General features: G+C 31.1%; 1 protein-coding gene across 2 annotated transcripts in view; it reads left to right on the top strand.

The window, feature by feature from the left end:
* LOC126891975 (DNA topoisomerase 2) overlaps window positions 1–21,239 on the top strand; it is a 255,500-nt gene that overhangs the window by 197,713 nt on the left and 36,548 nt on the right. For both annotated transcript variants that reach the window (XM_050661332.1, XM_050661333.1), the window contains 2 exons: window positions 521–668; window positions 20,342–20,604. In XM_050661332.1, coding sequence (XP_050517289.1) covers window positions 521–668; window positions 20,342–20,604 — 411 coding nt within the window. The remainder of the gene's footprint in view (window positions 1–520; window positions 669–20,341; window positions 20,605–21,239) is intronic.

A 21,239-nucleotide genomic window follows, 5' to 3' on the forward strand; every position in this document is an offset into this window, starting at 1 on the left:
TGTAAAAGAGCAGTAACAGAAGAGAGCAGAAAAGATTTGCTCAACAAAAAGATCTTTACAATCACCCATATGAAAAAATTCCAAACGAAGACATTCGTCTTTTATAAATTAACATATTTTTATTAATATGTTAAAATAAATTAAACAAATTAAAAACTAACATTAATAAAGACTAATATTAACACTTACTTCTTGCAAATTTAACGAAAATTTGAATATCAACCACTAATTTAATTAAAAAAGTAAAGTTAAAAAAGTCGAGTCATTGCACCCTTTTAGCCCATTCTATTGCCATCTTCCAAGTTTTCACAATTCAATCAAAAAGTCTCACCATCTTTAAATTAATTATGTAGCACGATTATCAAGTAATTGTTATTTAACCCATTCAGCAGTACCGTATGACTTTGAACATACTTTTAACTGGTTTCAAAGAAAAAAACTGATATTTCTAGGGCGAGTCTAATAAATTGAGCATGGACTGTATATGCGTTTTATTAGCAAGCTTATTGTTTATGTACAGGAAGAAGATGAATTTGATTCAATGGTTAAAAGTAAGAAAACACTGAAAGATAAATTAGGCACTCCCGAAGAACTTGAAAAAAAGCCGAAAGGTGGAAAGAAAAAAGCTGGAGATGGACTGAAACAATCCAAATTAAATTTCGCCTCAGGTAAGTAAACTTCTTCATGTGATATCTTTCTTCTTCTAGTTCCATGATCGTTATCGATCATTGGATATCATGTTGGCTACCACATTCGCTATATAGTCCGAAATGCATAGTTTTAATGCATAAAAATGCATAGTTTTAATCGGAACGAACTTGGAAAGTGTCAATTTTGCAAAAAAAATGTATAGAACAAAATTTACTCATAGTACATTCTTTAACGGTAAAATATTGCAAAACCTCTAAATTTTAAAGAACAGGTTGGATTGACATGAATATTGGGATAGACATAGCTAACAAGACAAAGAAAAAAGTGATGTTGTGCGGATATGTGCTTTTGCTCCGCGGGGGTGCTTTTCACCCCCTCTTGAGGGTGAAAAAGTATTCGTCCAAAGTAAGTCCGAAAATTGATAAACTGATTAATTTTAAGTAACTTTTGTTCTATACAGTTTTTTCACTAAGTCAACACTTTTCGAGTTATTTGCCAGTGAATATGTTCATTTTTTCAACAAAATAACCACAGTTTTAGACGGTTTTTTGCAAATAACTCAAATAGTACGTATTTTGTCGAAAAAACATTTATAGCAAAATATAGCCAGTAAAAAATTTAAAAAAATGGTGTACATATCACGTTTCTATACCTAGTAGAAGCAGAGTTATAGCTAATTAAAAATAGGTCCATATTCGTCAAATTCCAAATGGAATACTTTAATGTGATATAACCAAAAATGAAGCACATTTTGGGAAAACTCATTACAACTTTTTTAAAGTGTTTAAAAAAGCTTCATTTTTGTTTTATAAAAAAAAATTCTAGCATCAAAAGTAAACAAGTTACGCTCAAAATAAAGTTAGTCCCTTTTTTTTTGGTAAAAAATTCGGGAAAATCACCCCCTAATTAGTATCTCAAATGAACTTAATAGTTACGAGTTCACAAGTTTCTTTACCCGTGTATGTATTGTTTATCTGATCTGTAAGTTTCATCGGTTTAAAGTCCTTATTTTTAAAAGGGCTGTAGTTAAAAGGGGTTGAACGAGTCACTCATCACGAATGTATGCAAATTTAGAAACACCAAATCTCAATCAATTTTTGTCTAAGAGAAAAACAAAAAAATACATGATATTCAGAAAAGCAATGCTGATTTTTTTTGTTTTTCGAGTTTTTTGGTATCTCTAACAATTTTTAAGTTATTTTGAAAAAAGCATATTTTTCAAAATTAAAATTTTAAAAAATTTTACTTTAAAACCAAATTCTTTCCAAAATAAGCACTTTGAATCGATGAAACTTACAGATCATAAAAACACAACAGTAAAATAATTTGTGGAGCGGTATAGACCAGTAAGGATCTGTTTTTAGGTGGATGTGAGAGGTGGCATTCAGATTTTTGCGGATAAAGTTAGGTGATAACTTCGTTAATAATAACTGATTTATGCTCCTTCTCAAATATCCCCGGAACATTAATAAAAAAAATAAAGTATTTAAAAATTTCAAAAAATTTCGTTTTTTTCTACTTTTTTTGCTTATAAATTTAAAACTATTCGTTTTAGAACAAAGTCCTATAGGAATAAAACAAAGATAATTAAATTTTCTATCAGATGTGATTGGTTAAAAATGTCTTAATTTATCACCCTTGCTTCAAAATAGCAATAAATATAAAATAAGGGGGCAAAACAAGCCTGGCCTTATTCAATGATTTTCCATCACTTAGGTTACACTTGGAACCTTCCTAATTCGCTTAGAAAATTTTTGTAATATGCTAAAACCGTACACCAAATTTCATTAAAATTGACTTCTAGATTTTGCATAATAATTTTGCAATCTAAACTTTTTTTAAAAAATTAAAAATTTTTAAAATCTTGCACAACAAAAACTAGAACATACAAAGATTTGTTAATTTTTGTACATATAAAGAAGTACTCCACCTATCTAATGCACTTTACAGAATTGAAATCGGATTATTTAAGCAGCCTCAGCAATGTTTTAAAGTTATAAACAATTTTTTGGCTTATAAACAAATTAGTGCTGTGGCCAGGAGGGGGTGCTACGGGCTCCTTTATTTAGATGGACTTACCCAAGTTTTTTTATATATTTTGACCCGTAGAACACGAATTTTTTGGGTAACAGTTGATCCGGATGTCGATAAGATTGTTATAAACAGAGAACTTTAGGAATTACATAACATCGATTTTTCGCAAAATAAAATATTTTTTTGTATTTGTTGGGTAATTCTAAGCAAAAAATGTTCTGACAAGTTTTTTCGTAGGATGCATAGTTTTTGAGATAAACGCGGTGGAACATTCAAAAAATCGAAAAATTGCAATTTTTGAACGAGAATAACTTTTGATTAAAAAATAAAATAGCAATTCTGCTGACAGCATTTGCAAGTTTAAGTCAAATTATACCGGTTTTAATTATTTGCATTGCTAAAAATTAATTTTTTTATTATTAAACAAAGCTATTTGTTTATAAGCCAAAAAAATTTTTATAATTTTAAAATATTGCTGAGGCCCCCTAAATAATCCGATTTTAATTCTGTAAAGTGTATTAGATAGGTAGAGCACCTCTTAGCCAACTTCTAAATGGTCTACTTTTTGTTCAGAAAGATTTTTAAAAATTTGAACTTTTTTAAAAACATTTACATTACAAATTTATTATGCAAAATCTATTAGGTCGATTTTAATGAAATTTGGTAGACCAAGTAAGTTATAAGAATTTTCTAAGCGAATTACTAAGGTTCTATGTGCCACCAAAGTGGTTAAAAAATATTAAATAACAACAGACTTATTTTGCCCCCTTATTTTGTATTTATTGCTATATTGCAGAAAAGGTAATACCTTCAGACATTTTTTACCAGTCGTATATCATACAAAATTCAATTATCTTTATTTTATTTCTGTACGACTTTGTTCCAAAACGAATCGTTTTAAAGTTATAAGCAAAGAAAGCAGGAAAAAAATCGATGTTTTTCGAAATTTTTAAATATTTTAATTTTTTTATTAATGTTCCGGGCATATTTGAGAAGGAGCATAAGTCAATTATGATTACTGAAGGTGTCACCTAACTTTATCTGCAAAAATCCGAATGCCACCTCTCACATCCAAAAAATAGACGTTTTTTCGCAGATCCTTAGTGGTCTAGGTAACGATTAATTTCATTTAAGTTGCTAATTAGGGGGTGGTCTTCCCGATTTTTTTTTGCCAAAACAAAAGCGACCAACTTTATTTTGAGCGTAACTTGCTTAAATTTAATGCTAGAATCTTTTTATAAAAACAAAAATAAAGCTTTTTTTAAACACTTTAAAAAAGTTATAATGGGTTTTCCCCAAAAAGTGCTTAATTTTTTGGATATTTCACTTCGAAGTATTCTATTTGAAATTTGGTGAATATGAATCTATTTTTCATTGGCTATAACTCTGGTTTTACGAGGTCCAGAGACCTAACGCCTACACCATTTTTTTTTACTTTTTTACAGGCTATATTTTTGCTAAGAACGTTTGTTTCGACAAAATACTTACTTTTTGAGTAATTTGCGAAAAACCGTGTAAAAATGTAGTTATTTTGTTGAAAAATGAACATATTCGCTCGAAAATAACTCGAAAAGTGTTGACTTGGCGAAAAAGCTCTATAGAACAAAAGTTACTTAAAATTAGTCAGTTTATCCATTTCCGGACTTATTTTGGAAATATATTTTTTCACCTCCAAGAGGGGGTGAAAGTCACCCCCAGGGCAAAAGCACACATCGGCACAATATCACTTTTTTTCTTTGACATGTAAGCTATACGTATGCCAAATTTCATGTCAATCCAAGCGGTTCTTTAAAATTTAGAGCAAAAACCGTGAAAGAATGGACTAATAGTGACTTTATTGACAACAGTTTTGATCATGATGTAGACGATTTTTCATACCATAGCCTTAGCTTTCTCAGCCATGATGTTCTTCTTCTACCAGGACCACGTTTACCTTGGATCTTTCCCTGAATGTAAAAGTTCATATTTTTCAGGGGGTCTCACAATGTGACCGAAGTATTTCAGCTTGCATCTCTTTATTATATTGACCAGTTGTGTTGTTTGGTTCAGCTGTCTAAGGACCTCCTCATTTCTAATTCTGTCGACCCAGGGTTTTTAGTAATCGTCTGTATACCCACATCTCAAAAGCTGTGAAGCATTTATATAGATCGGCGGGAAAACGTTTCATAAAAAGAAAAAAAGTTGAATTGTGAAGAGTAGCTCCTGAGATACAACAGGTCAAAGTTGACGGGTATTTGCGGCGAAGTTATAAACAATACGATGGTAATCCTTAAACCATTACCTTCTTCTTTCGGTCCTCTTTTCACCATAGACATTTTCATACGTTCAAAATACTCATAATACAGGGTGAGTCATGAGGAACTGTACATATTCCTACCTTGTATAGAGGCTCCTATGGAGAATAACAAATGACCATTAAAAAGTGTCTGCTCCCATTGTTTAATATTATACAGGGCGAGTTTCGCATTTTGACAGAAATTTGTATTCGTCATAATTTTTGAACGGGCAGATCGAGGTGTCTCTTATTTTGGTCAATCGTTACACTATTACGACCTAATCAACTGATTTATTCAAACTAGACAAAAATCAGGTCCGGCTTCAAAAAAATTAGTTCGTTTGGGTCTTAGAAAAAATTTCACCCTGTATACGCTTTTTGAAAACTATAATATGAATTTTACAAATTAGACAAATAAGCAATTAAAATGACATATTTATTTTTTTCCCCACACGATTACTTAATTTTTTATAAAAAAATCAAAGGGCCTAGCCGGGTAATATGGTGAAAAGTGCCCCCAGCCCAATTTAAATTCCATATAGGCCACTTTTTAGCACATATAGAGGAACTCACTTTCTGAAATTTTTATCCCCCTAGGTGGTCACGTGACCCCCCTCCTAATTAGGCTTTTTAGGTTTTTATTTTTTATCTCAGCCGCATCAAGAGCTAGCCAAAAACTTTATTTAAAAAAGTTGTAAGTTTCAAAAAGATCTATATGAAAATTTTTTTTTTAGTTTTTTTGGCGGGAAATTCGAATTTTTAGAACAATTTTAAACTTTTAAAAAACTCTGAAAAAAAAACTAAGACACTCGTTTTTACGAAAATCAATTATAATGTGTATTTTTGCACAATCTTTCACCTTGAATTTTTTCAGATTTTTAAAATTGGTGAAACGTACCTTTAAAAATAAAAAACCGCATTTTTCGGTTTTTTTTTTCGTTTTTTGATATAATTTTATACATATTTTTCAAAAAATTTAACACCGTCATTAGAATAGGTAAAAAATTGAAAAATAATTGGGGTTTGCTTAATAAAAATTTTTTGTAACGCCATCCATTTTCAAGATACAGGGCGTTGAAGAAAACAAAATTTTATATATTTTTTACGATTTTGCCGAAACTACTGGCAACATTGTAATAAAACTTGGCGGGTTTTAAGAGGTAGTTATTGTGCATGTTTTGACAACAATTAAGGATTTGATATTCATCATTGGCGCGCATAGGGGTAACGGTCTGAACTTTTCAAAGAAAAAAAGATAGTACGCCACTGACATATTTCAAATTAATAATCATTTTTGAATTCCTCGTTCAATTTGCAATAAAAAATCTACTCATTTTTTCATACGACGCGCCGTTTTGCTGCAAAAAATAAAATATCTTAACGCTTCCAAAGTATTCGAATTAATTTTGATAATGGATGTACGAGTTTATTATGTAGATGTAGAAACTAATATGTAGATGTAGTACTAGAAGTTCGAATACTTTGTAAGGGTTAAGATCTTTTATTTTTTGAATAAAAATGGCGGGTCGTATAAAAAAATAAGAAGATACATTTTTTGTCACAAATTGAACGAGAAATTCAAAAACGATTGTTAATTTGAAATATGTCAGTGGCGTACTATCTATATTCTTTAAAAAGTTCAGACCATTACCCCTATGCGAGCCAATGATGAATATCAAATCCTTAATTGTATGTCAAAACATGAACAATAACTACCTCCTAAATCCCGCCAAGTTTTATTACAATGTTGCCAGTAGTTTCAGCAAAATCGTAAAAAATGTGTAAAATTTTGTTTTCTTCAACGCCCTGTATCTTGAAAATGGATGGCGTTACAAAAAATTTTTATTAATCAAACCCCAATTGTTTTTCAATTTTTTACCTATTCTAGTGACAGTGCTGCCTTTTTTGAAAAATATGTATAAAATTGTATCAAAAAACGAAAGAAAAACCGAAAAATGCGGTTTTTTATTTTTAAAGGTACGTTTCACCAATTTTAAAAATCTGAAAAAATTCAGGGTGAAGGATTGTGCAAAAATACACATTATAATTGATTTTCGTAAAAACGAGTGTCTTAGTTTTTTTTTCAGAGTTATTTAAAAGTTTAAAATTGTTCTAAAAATTCGAATTTCCCGCCAAAAAATTAAAAAAAAAAATTTCATATAGATCTTTTTGAAACTTACAACTTTTTTAAATAAAGTTTTTGGCTAGCTCTTGATGCGGCTGAGATAAAAAATAAAAACATAAAAAGCCTAATTAGGCTCTAGGGGGGTCACGTGACCACCTAGGGGGATAAAAATTTCAGAAAGTGAGTTCCTCTATATGTGCTTAAAAGTGGCCTATATGGAATATAAATCGAGCTGGGGGCACTTTTCACCATCTTACCCGGCTAGGCCCTTTGACTATGAATTAAAAGTTTGGTAAAGTGAACCATAGCTTTAAAAAAAAATAACTTTTATTACAAAAATTAATTTTTTTTTTTTGAACAAATATTTAATTTATGTTACCACCCAAACAATTGATTTATACTAACTAGAAAAAAATCAGGCCCGGATTTAAAAAATTAGTTCGTTTAAGTCTTAGAAAAAATTTCACCCTGTATACGCTTTTTGAAAACTCTAATATGAATTTTACAAAAAAGACAAATAGGCAATTAAAATGGCATATTCATTTTTTCCCCACACGATTACTTAATTTTTTATAAAAAAATCAAATTTGACTATGAATAATTAAAAGTTTGGTAAAGTGAACCATAGATTTATAAAAATTAACTTTTATTACAAAAATTAATTTTTTTTGAACAAATATTTAGTTTTTGTTACCACCCAATCAACTGATTTATTCAAACTAGAAAAAAATCAGGCCCGGATTTAAAAAATTAATTCGTTTTGGTCTTAGAAAAAATTTCACCCTGTATACGCTTTCTGAAATGTCTAATATGAATTTTACAAATTAGACAAATAGGCAATTAAAATGGCATATTTATTTTTTCCCCACACGATTACTTAATTTTTTATTAAAAAATCTTTGTCAAAATCGGAATTTCAACCTAAAAATGAAAAAAAAAAATGAAATCACGGTTTAACTCGCTACAACTCTGTTCCAGTTTAATAATTTTTTTTTTCTGAAATTTTTACAGCTCATATCTCTTACCATTGTGAAGACTATGAAAATTGTTGTAGACTTTCAGTCTTCTTCTCATAAAAGTTATGAATTTTTAAAAATAAAAGGTGCAGATTCGTTGATTGCAAAGTTAAATCGCAAAAATTAAGTGAAAACATTTAAAATTTATCTATTTGATCACGTCTATGTTAAACTATAGAGTCCAAAGAGAAGTGTTATGGGTTTTAGATCTAGACGTGGTATAGAAAAAAAAAATGGTGACGCCTAAAATTCCGATTTTGAAAAATTTTATTTTTTAATAAAACAATAAGTAATCGTGAGGGGAAAAAATAAATACGCCATTTTAGTTGCCTATTTGTCTAATTTGTAAAATTCATATAAGAGTTTTCAAAAAGCGTATAAAGGGTGAAATTTTTTCTAAGACCAAAGCGAACTAATTTTTTAAATCCGGGCCTGATTTTTTTTAGTTTGTATAAATCAGTTGATTGGGTGATAACATAAATTAAATGTTTGTTCAAAAAAAAAATAATTTTTGTAATAAAAGTTACTTTTTTAAATCTGGCTTCTAGTAAATATGGTTCACTTTACCAAACTTTTAATTATTCATAGTCAAATTTGATTTTTTTATAAACAAATTAAGTAATCGTGTGGGGAAAAAAATAAATATGCCATTTTAATTCCCTATTTGTCTAATTTGTAAAATTCATATTAGAGTTTTCAAAAAGCGTATACAGGGTGAAATTTTTTCTAAGACTAAAACGAATTAATTTTTTAAATCCGGGCCTGATTTTTTTCTAGTTTGTATAAATCAGTTGATTGGGTGGTAACATAAATTAAATATTTGTTCAAAAAAAAAGTAATTTGTGTAATAAAAGTTATATTTTTTAAATCTATGGTTCACTTTACCAAACTTTTAATTCATAGTCAAATCTGATTTTTTTATAAAAAATTAAGTAACCATGTGGGAAAAAAATAAATGCTATTTTAATTGCTTATTTGTCTAATTTATAAAATTAATATTATAGTTTTCAAAAAGCGTATACAGGGTGAAATTTTTTCTAAGACCCAAACAAACTAATTTTTTTGAAGCCGGACCTGATTTTTTCTAGTTTGAATAAATCAGTTGATTAGGTGGTATGGGCCATTCCACGAACATACGCCTGTTTTGGATTACTTCGACAACGAATATTTTACTGTGCAACATAAGAAGTACGAAAGTAAATGGCGCTAATAATTATTTAAATAAACAACAATGTAATTTGCAATTTACTTTCGTTCTTCTTATTTTGCACAGTAAAATATTCGTTGTCGAAGTAATCCAAAACAGGCGTATGTTCGTGGAATAGGGTATAATAGTGTAACGATTGACCAAAATAAGAGACACATCGATCTGACCGTTCAAAAATTATGACGAATACAAATTTCTGTCAAAATGCGAAACTCACCCTGTATATTATTAAACATTGGGAGCAGACACTTTTTAATGGTCATTTGTTATTCCCCATAGGAGCCTCTATACGAGGTAGGAGTATGTACAGTTCCTCATGACTCACCCTGTATATAATAATAAAAACGATCGGTATTGTGTATAAAAACAAAAAAAAACTAAAAAACCAACTTCAAGAAAGTTGAATTTCAAAATCCACAAGGAAAGAATTTTCCTGTAGCTGGCTGTATACTACCAATCACACAAAAAAACAGTTGCCATCCAACATTCCTCATGTAGAGACAAATCCACCTGTTTAGCAACCCACTTGATGGGATACTTTAGATGCAGTGCCTAAGCCCCGGCGCAAATTGATCCTAAGCGAGACACAACCTGCACCGGCGAACTGCGTGGACAATTTTGTGAATCAGGCTTATAAGCGAGGGACCGCAAATTAAACCTAACCTGCGATCAGTGCTTGCGCTCGCAGGTCTCACTTGGGAACGTTTGTCATCGGCGTACAGTTTTCTTGGGTCGTGGGACGTGTGACTCACGGCCAGATGTTTATTTTTACTTGTTTTCGTTTGCGAAATAGACGTATCGAAGCTAATTGAACTCGTTCTGGATATACCCGTGGAAACACGACGTATGGGAGAAAATAGGAAATGAAATGAATGCGGATGGTACCTAAGTACAATTTATTGTGATAAATAAAAATTTTAGCATATTCAAAATAGTCCTGTCGCCAGGGGGGGTACAACGGCCCCCTTAATTCAGATGGACTTACCCAATTTTTTTTATATATTTTGACCCGCAGAATACGAATTTTTTGGGTAACAGTTGATCCGGATGTCGATAAGATTGTTATAAACAAAGAACTTGAGGAATTACATAACAGCGATTTCTCGCAAAACGAAATAACTTTTTGTATTTTTTGGGTCATTTTAAGCAAAAAATATTCCTACAAGTTTTTTCGTAAAATGCATAGTTTTCCAGATAACCGCGGTTGAACTTTCAAAAAATCGAAAAATTGTAATTTTTGAACCCGAATAACTTTTGATTAAAAAATAAAGTAGCAATTCTGCTTACCGCATTTGAAAGTTTGTCAAATTATATCGGTTTTGATTATTTGCATTGCTAAAAATTTATTATTTTATTGTTAAACAAAGTTATAAACACCTAGTATGTGAGTGATGTTTTCAATGATTTCTCATTTAAAATCGAACGAGTAGGTAGAGTAGCTACAAGTGCAAGCGAGGCAATTTCTACGTAGCATGCGTTAAAACGCATGTATTAGGTACGGGAAACACTATGTGTTTATAGATTTGTTTAACAATAAAAAAATTAATTTTTACCAATTCAAATAATCAAAACCGATATAATTTGACTTAAACTTTCAAATGCGGTAAGCAGAATTGCTACTTTATTTTTTATTTAAAAGTTATTCGGGTTCAAAAATTGCAATTTTTCGATTTTTTGAAAGTTCAACCGCTGTTATCTCGAAAACTATGCATTCTACGAAAAAACTTGTAGGAATATTTTTTGCTTAAAATGACCCAAAAAATACAAAAAGATGTTTTGTTTTGCGAGAAATCGCTGTTATGTAATTCCTCAAGTTCTTTGTCTATAAAAATCTTATCGACATCCGGATCAACTGTTACCAAAAAATTCGTATTCTACGGGTCAAAATATATAAAAAAAACTTGGGTAAGTCCATCTGAATTAAGGAGGCCGTTGTACCCCCCCCCCCTGGCGACAGGACTAAAACCCCGAGTGAAAACTGCTTTGTCTTTGTCATTAAATTATGATAGCTTTATTACTAGTAGACTAAATAAACGGCGATACGAAATTAATAATCAAAGTTATGCCTTTACATTACAATAAGACATTATTAGAAAAATAAAGTTTCTTTAAAATTAAATAGGATGTCACAAATTAATAATGATGGCCTAATCCCCTTTCTATAGGTATAAAAATTTTATATAATTCATTAAATCTACAGATTATTAATGAAAAATGATTCATGTTACTTAAAACCGTGATCGATAAAAATATCGTATTACCCTAAAATTCAACTTGTCGGCATATTACATTTTTGTTTATGCTTAAAAATTAAAAACGAAATATGCAGATAGTGATATTTTTTATAATCGATCAGTAGCGGAGGGATTATTAAATAACTCGGAATAATAAATAACGGAGAATATTTTAAATATTATGTAGGTATTATGTGCAGAAATAAAATACTCAGTGTAAGCAGTGGCGGTTATCCCTTTAGGTCAATTGGTCAATGACCTCCCTGTAATAATTGTACAATCAAACGATTATAATGTAATTATTTCCTTAAAAAAAGAAAATTTTCTGTATTAAAAATACTGTCATTCTGTGTTCGGAATACAATAGTATCGTTCAACGTTACCGAAAAGCCAAATTTATTTACCGCAGTACTATTCTTAAACAGCTAAATACGAACATTCACGATGGTCAAGAAATTTATTTGACCTCACTGTGAGAATACAGTCTGGGATTCCGAACGTTCACGAAAATACGGACTTATGCAAGTTGTAATACTAAATCGTGGTCATTGACCGTAGACCGTAGGTATCGTTTTCGTTGTTGAGACTAAAATCTCTCAGTTTCTATCTTATCTACGGTTGAGACGTGACTATCTACGCAGGGGTAAGATTAGTTCGGAGTGTAGTGCGTTCGTGAGATTAATATTATTTTATTATAGATTTTTATAAAATGTCGGTAGTGGTTAGTATAAATGAACTCCAACGCCAAATGAAATTAAATTTTAATGAACGTTTGAAGTTTAAAGATTGCGGAATTCCAAAACCGAGTCTTGAAATAAAACAGACTACAATGGACAAAAATAAACTTGTTCATCGGTATTTTCGATAAAATATGTATGAATTGTCAGACTGGCTTTGTGGATGTCAGGTATCGAATGCATTTTATTGTTTTCCGTGTTTACTATTTTCTAACGATCCAGTGTGGTGCAAAACGGGGGTTACTGATTTAAAACACTTGAAAGATAAAATAAAAAACATTCTTTGTCTGGTAATCACATGAAAAGTGCCATGTCTTTTGCAACTCTGGGCCGTGCCGACATCCGAATGCAATTAGATAGTGCGTATAGACAATCAATTAAAATTTTTAATGACAATGTAACAAAAAACCGATACATTTTAAATAAAATTATTGACTGTATAAAGTTCTGCTGAGCGTTTGAACTCGCGTTAAGAGGCCATGATGAAACGGAATTATCTGAAAATCCCGGTGTATTTCGCGGTTTAGTAAATTCCGTATCAGAACTGGATTCGATTTTTAAAGAACATCTAGACAAAAGTTCAGTTTTTAAAGGTATATCGAAGTCAATACAAAATGATTTACTAGAGTCAATGTTGGCTGTCGTACATCATAAAATAAAATCTGAAATTCAACAATCCGATTTTCTTGCCGTTCAAGCAGATGAGACTACAGATAGTTCAAATAAAACACAGATGGTCATTATTTTTCGCTACGTATTAAATGGTAATGTGCACGAAAGGTTCTGGAAATTTATTAATCCGATAGGAACTAAAGCAGAAAATCTGGCCAACGTTATTATGGATGAATTGGACAGTTTAGAAATAAATAAAACTCCAGAAAAACTAGTCGCTCAAAGTTTTTCGATGGAGCTTCCGTTATGAGTGGAAAATTTGGTGGTGTTCAAAACAAAGTAAGACAAAAATATCGCTCAGCTACTTTCATACACTGCTATGCCCACCAGTTAAACTTAATTTTACAAAAAGCGGTTGGACAGAACAAGAGTGTAAAGGTATTCTTTGCCAGTTTACACAGCTTTTCGTCATTTTTTGGGAAATCTCCTAAGAGGACAGCGGTTTTGGACGAAGTTGTGAAGGTAAGATTACCTAAAGCAGCGCCAACCAGATGGTACTTTAATGCACGATGCGTAGAAACTGTATTTTTATATCAAAAAGATATTCTAGCTTGCTTAGAGAAAATTATAGAAAATGAAGACGATAATAATACTTTAAGTCAAGCCATTGGATTGAAAAATTACTTAAAAGATACTGATTTCTTATATTGGTTAGATTTTTTCCATATGGTTATGCCGCATTGTGACATATTGTTTAATCAACTTCAGAAACGTAATATCGATGTTTTAAATATTAAAAACTATATTGCCAAGTTTAAAGAGTGCATTGAAAAAATCAGAGCCAAAGTATTAAGGTACTAGTACACTTTAGAAGACCAAAAATAAGCATTTTTTCAAGATTTTTTTTTTCTCAGGACCTTTATTAGAAATGAACAAAACTTTTTACATATTAATATCTGACTCTTGGAGAATACAAAAAATATATCTTTTTTCATTTATGCACGTACACTAATGTTGTAGAGGGCGCCAAAATCGAGGCCTCGAAAAAAAGTAGTTCCGATGGCGGACAGTTAATCTCATGATTGGGATCTCTGAAACAAAAAAATCATACGGCATTTGAAAAAGGAAGGTTTCTTACGTGAGAATTTACCACCGTTAGTGAAAAATTCCGCAAAGAAAAGATTTTACGGAAATTTGAAAAAATTTTGTGAAAAAATGACCCGTTTTTCTTCAGTTTTTCATGGTTAAAAAATAATTATTTTTTATTTTTTGATGAAATTGTGGTAAATTGTCACGTAAGAAACCTTCCTTTTTCAAATGCAGTACGATTTTTTTGTTTCAGATATCCCAATCCTGAGATTAACTGTCCGCCATCATTTTTCGAGGCCTCGACTTTTGCGCCCTCTGCAATATTAGTGTACGTGCATAAATGAAAAAATATACATTTTTTGTACTCTCTAAGAGTTATATATTAATATGAAAAAAACTTTATGTTCATTTCTAATAAGGGTTCTGAGAAAAAAATTCTTGAAAAAAATGATTATTTTTGGTCTTCTAAAGTGTACTAGTACCTTAAGCAATTCTTCACAGCCCTCATCGTTATGCACGACAGTTTCTAATAAACGGCCAAGACATGAGGACTCCAAACGTCAAACTTCACTGGAAGTGTGTGATATCGTTTTATCAGAAATTCAACATCGATTCAGTTTTAGTGAACATCTTGTGATTGCTCAACTTTTTTATGCTGAAAGGTTTATAGACTACAGGAAAAAATTTCCCGAAGATACACTAAAGTTAGTCAAAGTCAACTATCCACTTATAAACTGTTTCAAACTGAAAATCGAACTTGAAGTGATGTATGATCGTGAAGATTTTGATAAAAACAGCGGAATTATTTCAGTTCTACAGTTATTCATAAATAACAATTTTTGTGATACCTTTTCTGAATGTGTAAAATTATTGAACGTTTTATGTACTTTGCCGATGACTACAGTGGAAAGTGAACGTTGCTTTTCTACGTTAAAACGCATCAAGACGTTTTTAAGAAATACTATGGGAGAGGACAGGTTGTGTGCTTTAGCTATGTTAACTATGGAGAAATCTTTAATTCGAGCGATCACAAATTTCAACGAGCAAGTGATCGATCATTTCGCAAAATCTAAGGCCAGAAGAATCGATTTACATTTTAAATCCGCATAAAAATGTAAGTATTTATTTATTTTAGGTTTTGAGTTTAAGTAGTTTGCTGATATTCTGGCTGTTATAATTACATATTATATCATACTATTTATCTGATTTATTTGACAATTAGTAATGAAGACTTGTTCCTTTTACTTATTTCATATTTACTTGTCAAATAAAGATCCGCTTAAATTTAAACAACATATTGCAAAATAAGTTATAAGAAACCAATACAGATGATGGAATAAGAAATTATTTAAAATGGGATTTGTAGGTCTTGTTTTTCCAAAAAAATCTTGAACCACCGGATATGACCTCCCTCTTCACTTACAGACCAGCCGCCACTGAGTGTAAGATATCTTTTTATGCACCCGCTTATGATCAAATTCGATGTTTTCGAAAGTCATATCGCTACGAGTACTAGGGACGTGTAAGATATTTAAAACGTTACAAGTACGGAAATACCGATTTAAAGTTGCCTACTCAATTCAGTACAAGGATCAGATACATCAGTATTTTGTAATCAGTATTTGTATTCAGTACCACTGCATAGTTGTGTTGAATATGCGGTCCGCTAGAAAAATAAATGGACGGGTCACTCGTCCCGTCGGCGCAGGTTGTGTCTCGCTTAAGCCTCGGTTTCCTCGAAAGCGGCACCGATAAACTGCGAGCATAACACTGCGATTAATGACGTCATAAAAAACTGTACCACGCAAAATAATAGCGTTGGTTTCCAAGGATGCGTTGGAAGCCACCGCTTGCTGAGTTTGCACATTCCATTGCCGCAGTGAAGAACCTTGAATTTTTCACCGTAATCTGTTGTCATTCATCGCAGTGTTACGGTCGCAGTTTGTCGGTGCCGCTTTCGAGGAAACCCAGGCTTTAGGTTCAATTTGCGCCAGGCCTAAGGTCTTTACAAATTTTATCCATCGTTTGGAATTTTAAGTAACTACAGTCGGAAAAATAAAAGAATACCCATGAAGGAACATATACAACACGCTGTATTTTCCTGTCACCGTGTCACAAAGAAAATTGTCCAGTAGACCGGGCAGTATCGTCGCCCCCGCTAGCGCAATTATTCCGATTCGATTTTTTTGCACAAACTTACTCAAAAAGAGGTGCACATATCCACAGGGTGCCGTGGTCGAAAAATTTTTTAAACAATTTTTTTTAAACAAATTCACAAAAATAATTTTATTTCCAACAATTTTTTTTAGATAATTTGGGTCATTCTGAGCAAAAAAGGTCTCTTGTCATTTTTCTCTAAAATTGACTGTTGTCGAGTTATACGCGATTAAAAATTTGAAAAATGCGAAAATGGCCATTTTCAAGGCTTCATAACTCGATCAAAAATGATTATTATGAAATTCAAAAAGTGACAAAATCAAGATTCAAATACCTTCTTCAGCGTTCTGAAAAGATTTTTGTCATTAATTTATTACAAATCTGTTATTTTTAGTTATTAACAATTAGCGCTATAGTCTAACTGTATCGTCGCCCCCGTTAGCGGAACAATTTCGATCAGACTTTTTTGCACAAACTTACTCAAAAAGGGGTCCTCATAACATATCCACAGGGTGCCTTGCGGTGCCGTGGTCGAAAAATTTTTTAAACAATTTTTTTTTAAACAAATTCACAAAAATAATTTTTTCATTTCCAACAATTTTTTTTAGATAACTTAGGTCATTCTGAGCAAAAAAGGTCTCTTGTAATTTTTCTCTAAAATTGATTGTTGTCGAGTTATATGCGATTAAAAATTTGAAAAATGCGAAAATGGCCATTTCAAAGCTTCATAACTCGATTAAAAATGATTATTATGAAATTCAAAAAGTGACAAAATCAAGCAATCCATCTGCTACAACATGTACTTGCGCTGGCCAATTTTTTGTGGCGCACGGTGACAGGAAAATACAGTGTGTTTTACATGTTCGTTCATGGGTATTCTTTCATTTTTCCTACAGTATGTTAATGTACCAAATTTTTATACCATTTAAAGGGTTTATACCCCGGTATTTTTTGGTCGCTCAGTATTAAAATCCCTTTAAGGGCTACATCAATCAGAACGTTTTCGATATATAAAATATAATAATCAGTGTTTAGAACTGGTTGATCACATTGGTTACTAAACAGGTGGATTTGTCTCTACATGAAGAATGTTTGTCTCTACATTATGTAACTGTTTTTAAATGATTTGTCTCTACATTATGAAACTGTTTTTTTGTGATTCATCGTATACAACCAGCTACAGGAAAATTCTTTCCTTGTGGATTTTTAAATTCAACATTTTTTAACCTAGTTTTTTGGTGTTTTTATACTAGTCTGGGCTGATTATCGGAGAATAGGCCATTTTTGGGAAAAGTTATTTACCAGCAATTTTATTGCTGGAATCGAATCTTATTATTGTATGTATTAATAATATAGGTATGCAAAGTCCGCAGATAGTGTGTTACTTTTTTTATAAACAAAATGGCGCCCGAAAATCGTGTTTTTTTCAATTTTTGCTCTATAACTCCAAAGATTTTAACTTTACACCAAAAACACCCAAATAAAAATTCACCTCAATTAAATTCTGCATAGAGACGTGTTTTTCCCGATTCACTTCGACAAAAACTTTCCCCGTAAAAAGCGGGTTTTTCCAACAAAATCTTTAATTTTCAACTAAAATTTTAGATAAGTAATTGTTAATCAATAATTAAATAACTTGGTAATGTAAAAACCCTTTTTGTATAGATTATAATTCCAGAAGCCGATGGAAATTAAATCAACAGTTTAGCAACAATTGAATTGATAATGAAAAATTTACGGTCGCTATAATAACGAAAATAATTATGATGCATAAGAATAACTATGATTTTTTCATAAAAAGATACTATACCTATCTAATGTACTTTACAGAATTGAAATTGGACTATTTAAGCGGCCTCAGGAATATTTTAAAATTATAAACAATTTTTTCGTCTATAAACAAATAGAATATCTCGGGAAATATTAAACTAAATTAAATTGTAAAAACGGCATTCGAAAAACAGCGACAGGGAGCTTCTTTTAAAAGAAAAAATGTTTAATTATGATGAGTACTTCCTGAGATGAGTACCGGTCAAAGTTGACCGGAATTTACGGCAAATATATAAACAATAGGATCATAATTTTCAAACCATCACCTTTTTATTTTTTTCCTCTTTCTCCACACCAATTTTCATGTCCTTAAAATACTCATATATATTATTATAATAAAAAGTATTGATAATACGTGTGAAAATTGCCAAAAATAGCAAAATTCCAATCAAAAATTAGGTTGGAGAAAATGTAACCCTCAAAGTTCAAAATCGGTATACGTTAAAAAAATGCATTTTCTCGGCTTCCCATGAAGCAATTTCCTTCATTCTTTTTTTGTTCCCAAGTAACTCGAGTAGAGCCATCGAACTAACGCATTATTAAATGTCAGACTTGCTTTTGTTTTGTTATAATTAATTTATTTATTTATTATAACACAAAATTTTAATTTGTTTAAATAAAAATTGTTTAAATAATTACATACGTTTAAATAATACAGCTTTCAAAGGAGAATATTTATGTTTTTAACTTTAAAAGGTACACTTGTAGTAAGTTTATGTAAAAAAAGCCTACAACTGGAAAAAATATGTAGTTTTCTGTTCTTATAAATTAATTAATCTATTATAACAAAACAAAAGCAAGTCTGACATTTAATAATGCGTTAGTTCGATGGCTCTACTCGAGTTACTTGGAAACAAAAAAAGAATGAAGGAAATTGCTCCATGGGAAGCCGAGAAAATGCATTTTTTTAACGTATACCGATTTTGAACTTTGAGGGTTACAGTTTCTCCAACCTAATTTTTGATTGGAATTTTGCTATTTTTGACAATTTTCACACGTACTATCGATAGTTTTTATTATAATAATATATGTTATAAGTATTTTAAGGATATGAAAATTGGTGTGGAGAAAGAGGATAAAAATAAAAGGGTGATGAATTGAAAATTATGATCCTATTGTTTATATCTTTGCCGTAAATTCTGATCAACTTTGATCGGTTGTATCTCAGGAACTACTCATCGTAATTAATCATTTTTTCTTTTAAAAGAAGCTCCCTGCCGCTGTTTTTCGAATGCCGTTTTTACAATTTAATTTAGTTTAATATTTCCCGAGATATTCTATTTGTTTATAAGCCAAAAAATTGTTTATAATTTTAAAATATTCCTGAGGCCGCTTAAATAGTCCAATTTCAATTCTGTAAAGTACATTAGATAGGTATAGTGTCTTTTTATGAAAAAATCATAGTTATTCTTATGCATCATAATTATTGTCGTTATTATAGCGACCGTAAATTTTTAATTAACAATTCAATTGTTGCTAAACTGTTCATTCAATTTCCATGGGCTTCTGGAATTATAATCTATACAACAAAGGCTTTTACACTACCAAGATTTAATTATTGATTAACAATTACTTATCTAAAATTTTAGTTGAAAATTAAAGATTTTGTTGGAAAAACCCGCTTTTTACGGGGAAAGTTTTCATCGAAGTGAATCGGGAAAAATACGTCTCTATGCAGAATTTAATTGCGGTGAATTTTTATTTGAGCGTTTTTGGTGTAAAGTTAAAATATTTGGAGTTATAGAGCAAAAATTGAAAAAAACACGATTTTCGGGCGCCATTTTGTTTATAAAAAAAGTAGCACACTATCTGTGGACTTTGCATACCTATATTATTAATACATACAATAATAAGATTCGATTCCAGCAATAAAATTGCTGGTAAATAACTTTTCCTTGTATTTTGCTAATTAGCCCAGAGTATACCAAATAATCTCACAATACCCATCGTTTTTATTATTATAATATATGTTATGATTATGAGCGTCCTGAACATAGGAAAATTTGTATGGTGAAAAGGGGACCGAAAGAAGAAGGTAATGGTTCAAAGATTACCATTGTTTATAACTTCGTCGCAAATACCTGTCAACTTTGACTGGTTGTACCTCAGGAACTACTCTTCGTAATCCCAACTTTTTTTCTTTTAAAAGAAGTGTCTTGCCGAATCTTTCTCAGCGCCGTTTTCTGAAATTTAATTTAATGTAATAGATACCGAGATATTCCATTTGTCTAAGCCAAAAAATTGTTTATAACTTTCCGATTTCAATTCGGTAAAGTGTATTAGGTAGGTAGAGTGCCTATTTATATATAAAAAATTGGCAAACTTGTCTATTTTTTTTTATTTTAATTTTTATAATATAAAAAATCTTTTGTAGTAAATGGTTCTCCTAAAAAGAAAGGGCGAAAGAAGAAAGGATCCGATTCCGAAGACGAGGGGAGCGGGTCTGATTCAGGGTCAGATGTAGAATTTTCATCACAAGCGAGCAATACAGTTAAAGAACGAGTTCTTAATAGAAGAGCTGCTACTAAAGTGATGAGCTACACCTTGTCCGACGGAGATGAAGATGAGAAGTTTTCTGATAAAGAAGACGAGTTGTTTGATAATGAGGCCGTTAAGGAAAAGAGTATGGTTAAGGAGGTAAGCTTATTTTAGGTACATTCCATGCCAAATCACTCAGATAAAAACTTGAGGATTTCCGATTTGTCTGATTTCTCCGAATGATTTTTCTCTCTAGGATCTTCAATCTTTCTTCAATTTTTTTGTGTCAGGCACCTTACTTCAGCACCATATGTGATTACTGGTCTAATTGCTGCCCTGTAAATTTTCAATGTATACTAAATTTACAATCAAGAAGCAGTAGACGTTAAATTTCTTTTGCTTTAGATTTAACACGCAAAACATCCTCATAGGACGATTTTCAATTTCGTTTTTATCATTAAGGTACATTTTTTCTGTGTATTGGTAAGGTCTTTAGCCTTAAATAACTCTTCGTAATGTCTCTCCTATATTTTGGCATCAATCTTAACTATTGGTTTTTTTCTTGTTTTGTGATTTTATATATAATTTATATAACTTTACATTATTCTTGCCCGTTACTTCCAACTGTTCTATAAAATCATATCAATACATCCCTTTTTTAGTGGAGTCACTGAAGGTTTTCACCTCCGATTTCGTTGAACCTTCATTGATTTTCATGAAAATTGGTGAGTAGTTAGAAGATACTTCAAGGAACAAAGGTGACATGCTGTTAACTTGCGCTTTTACCCTGGGGC

This window comes from Diabrotica virgifera, chromosome 9 (assembly GCF_917563875.1).
Source record: "Diabrotica virgifera virgifera chromosome 9, PGI_DIABVI_V3a".
NCBI classification, from domain to species: Eukaryota; Metazoa; Arthropoda; class Insecta; order Coleoptera; family Chrysomelidae; genus Diabrotica; species Diabrotica virgifera.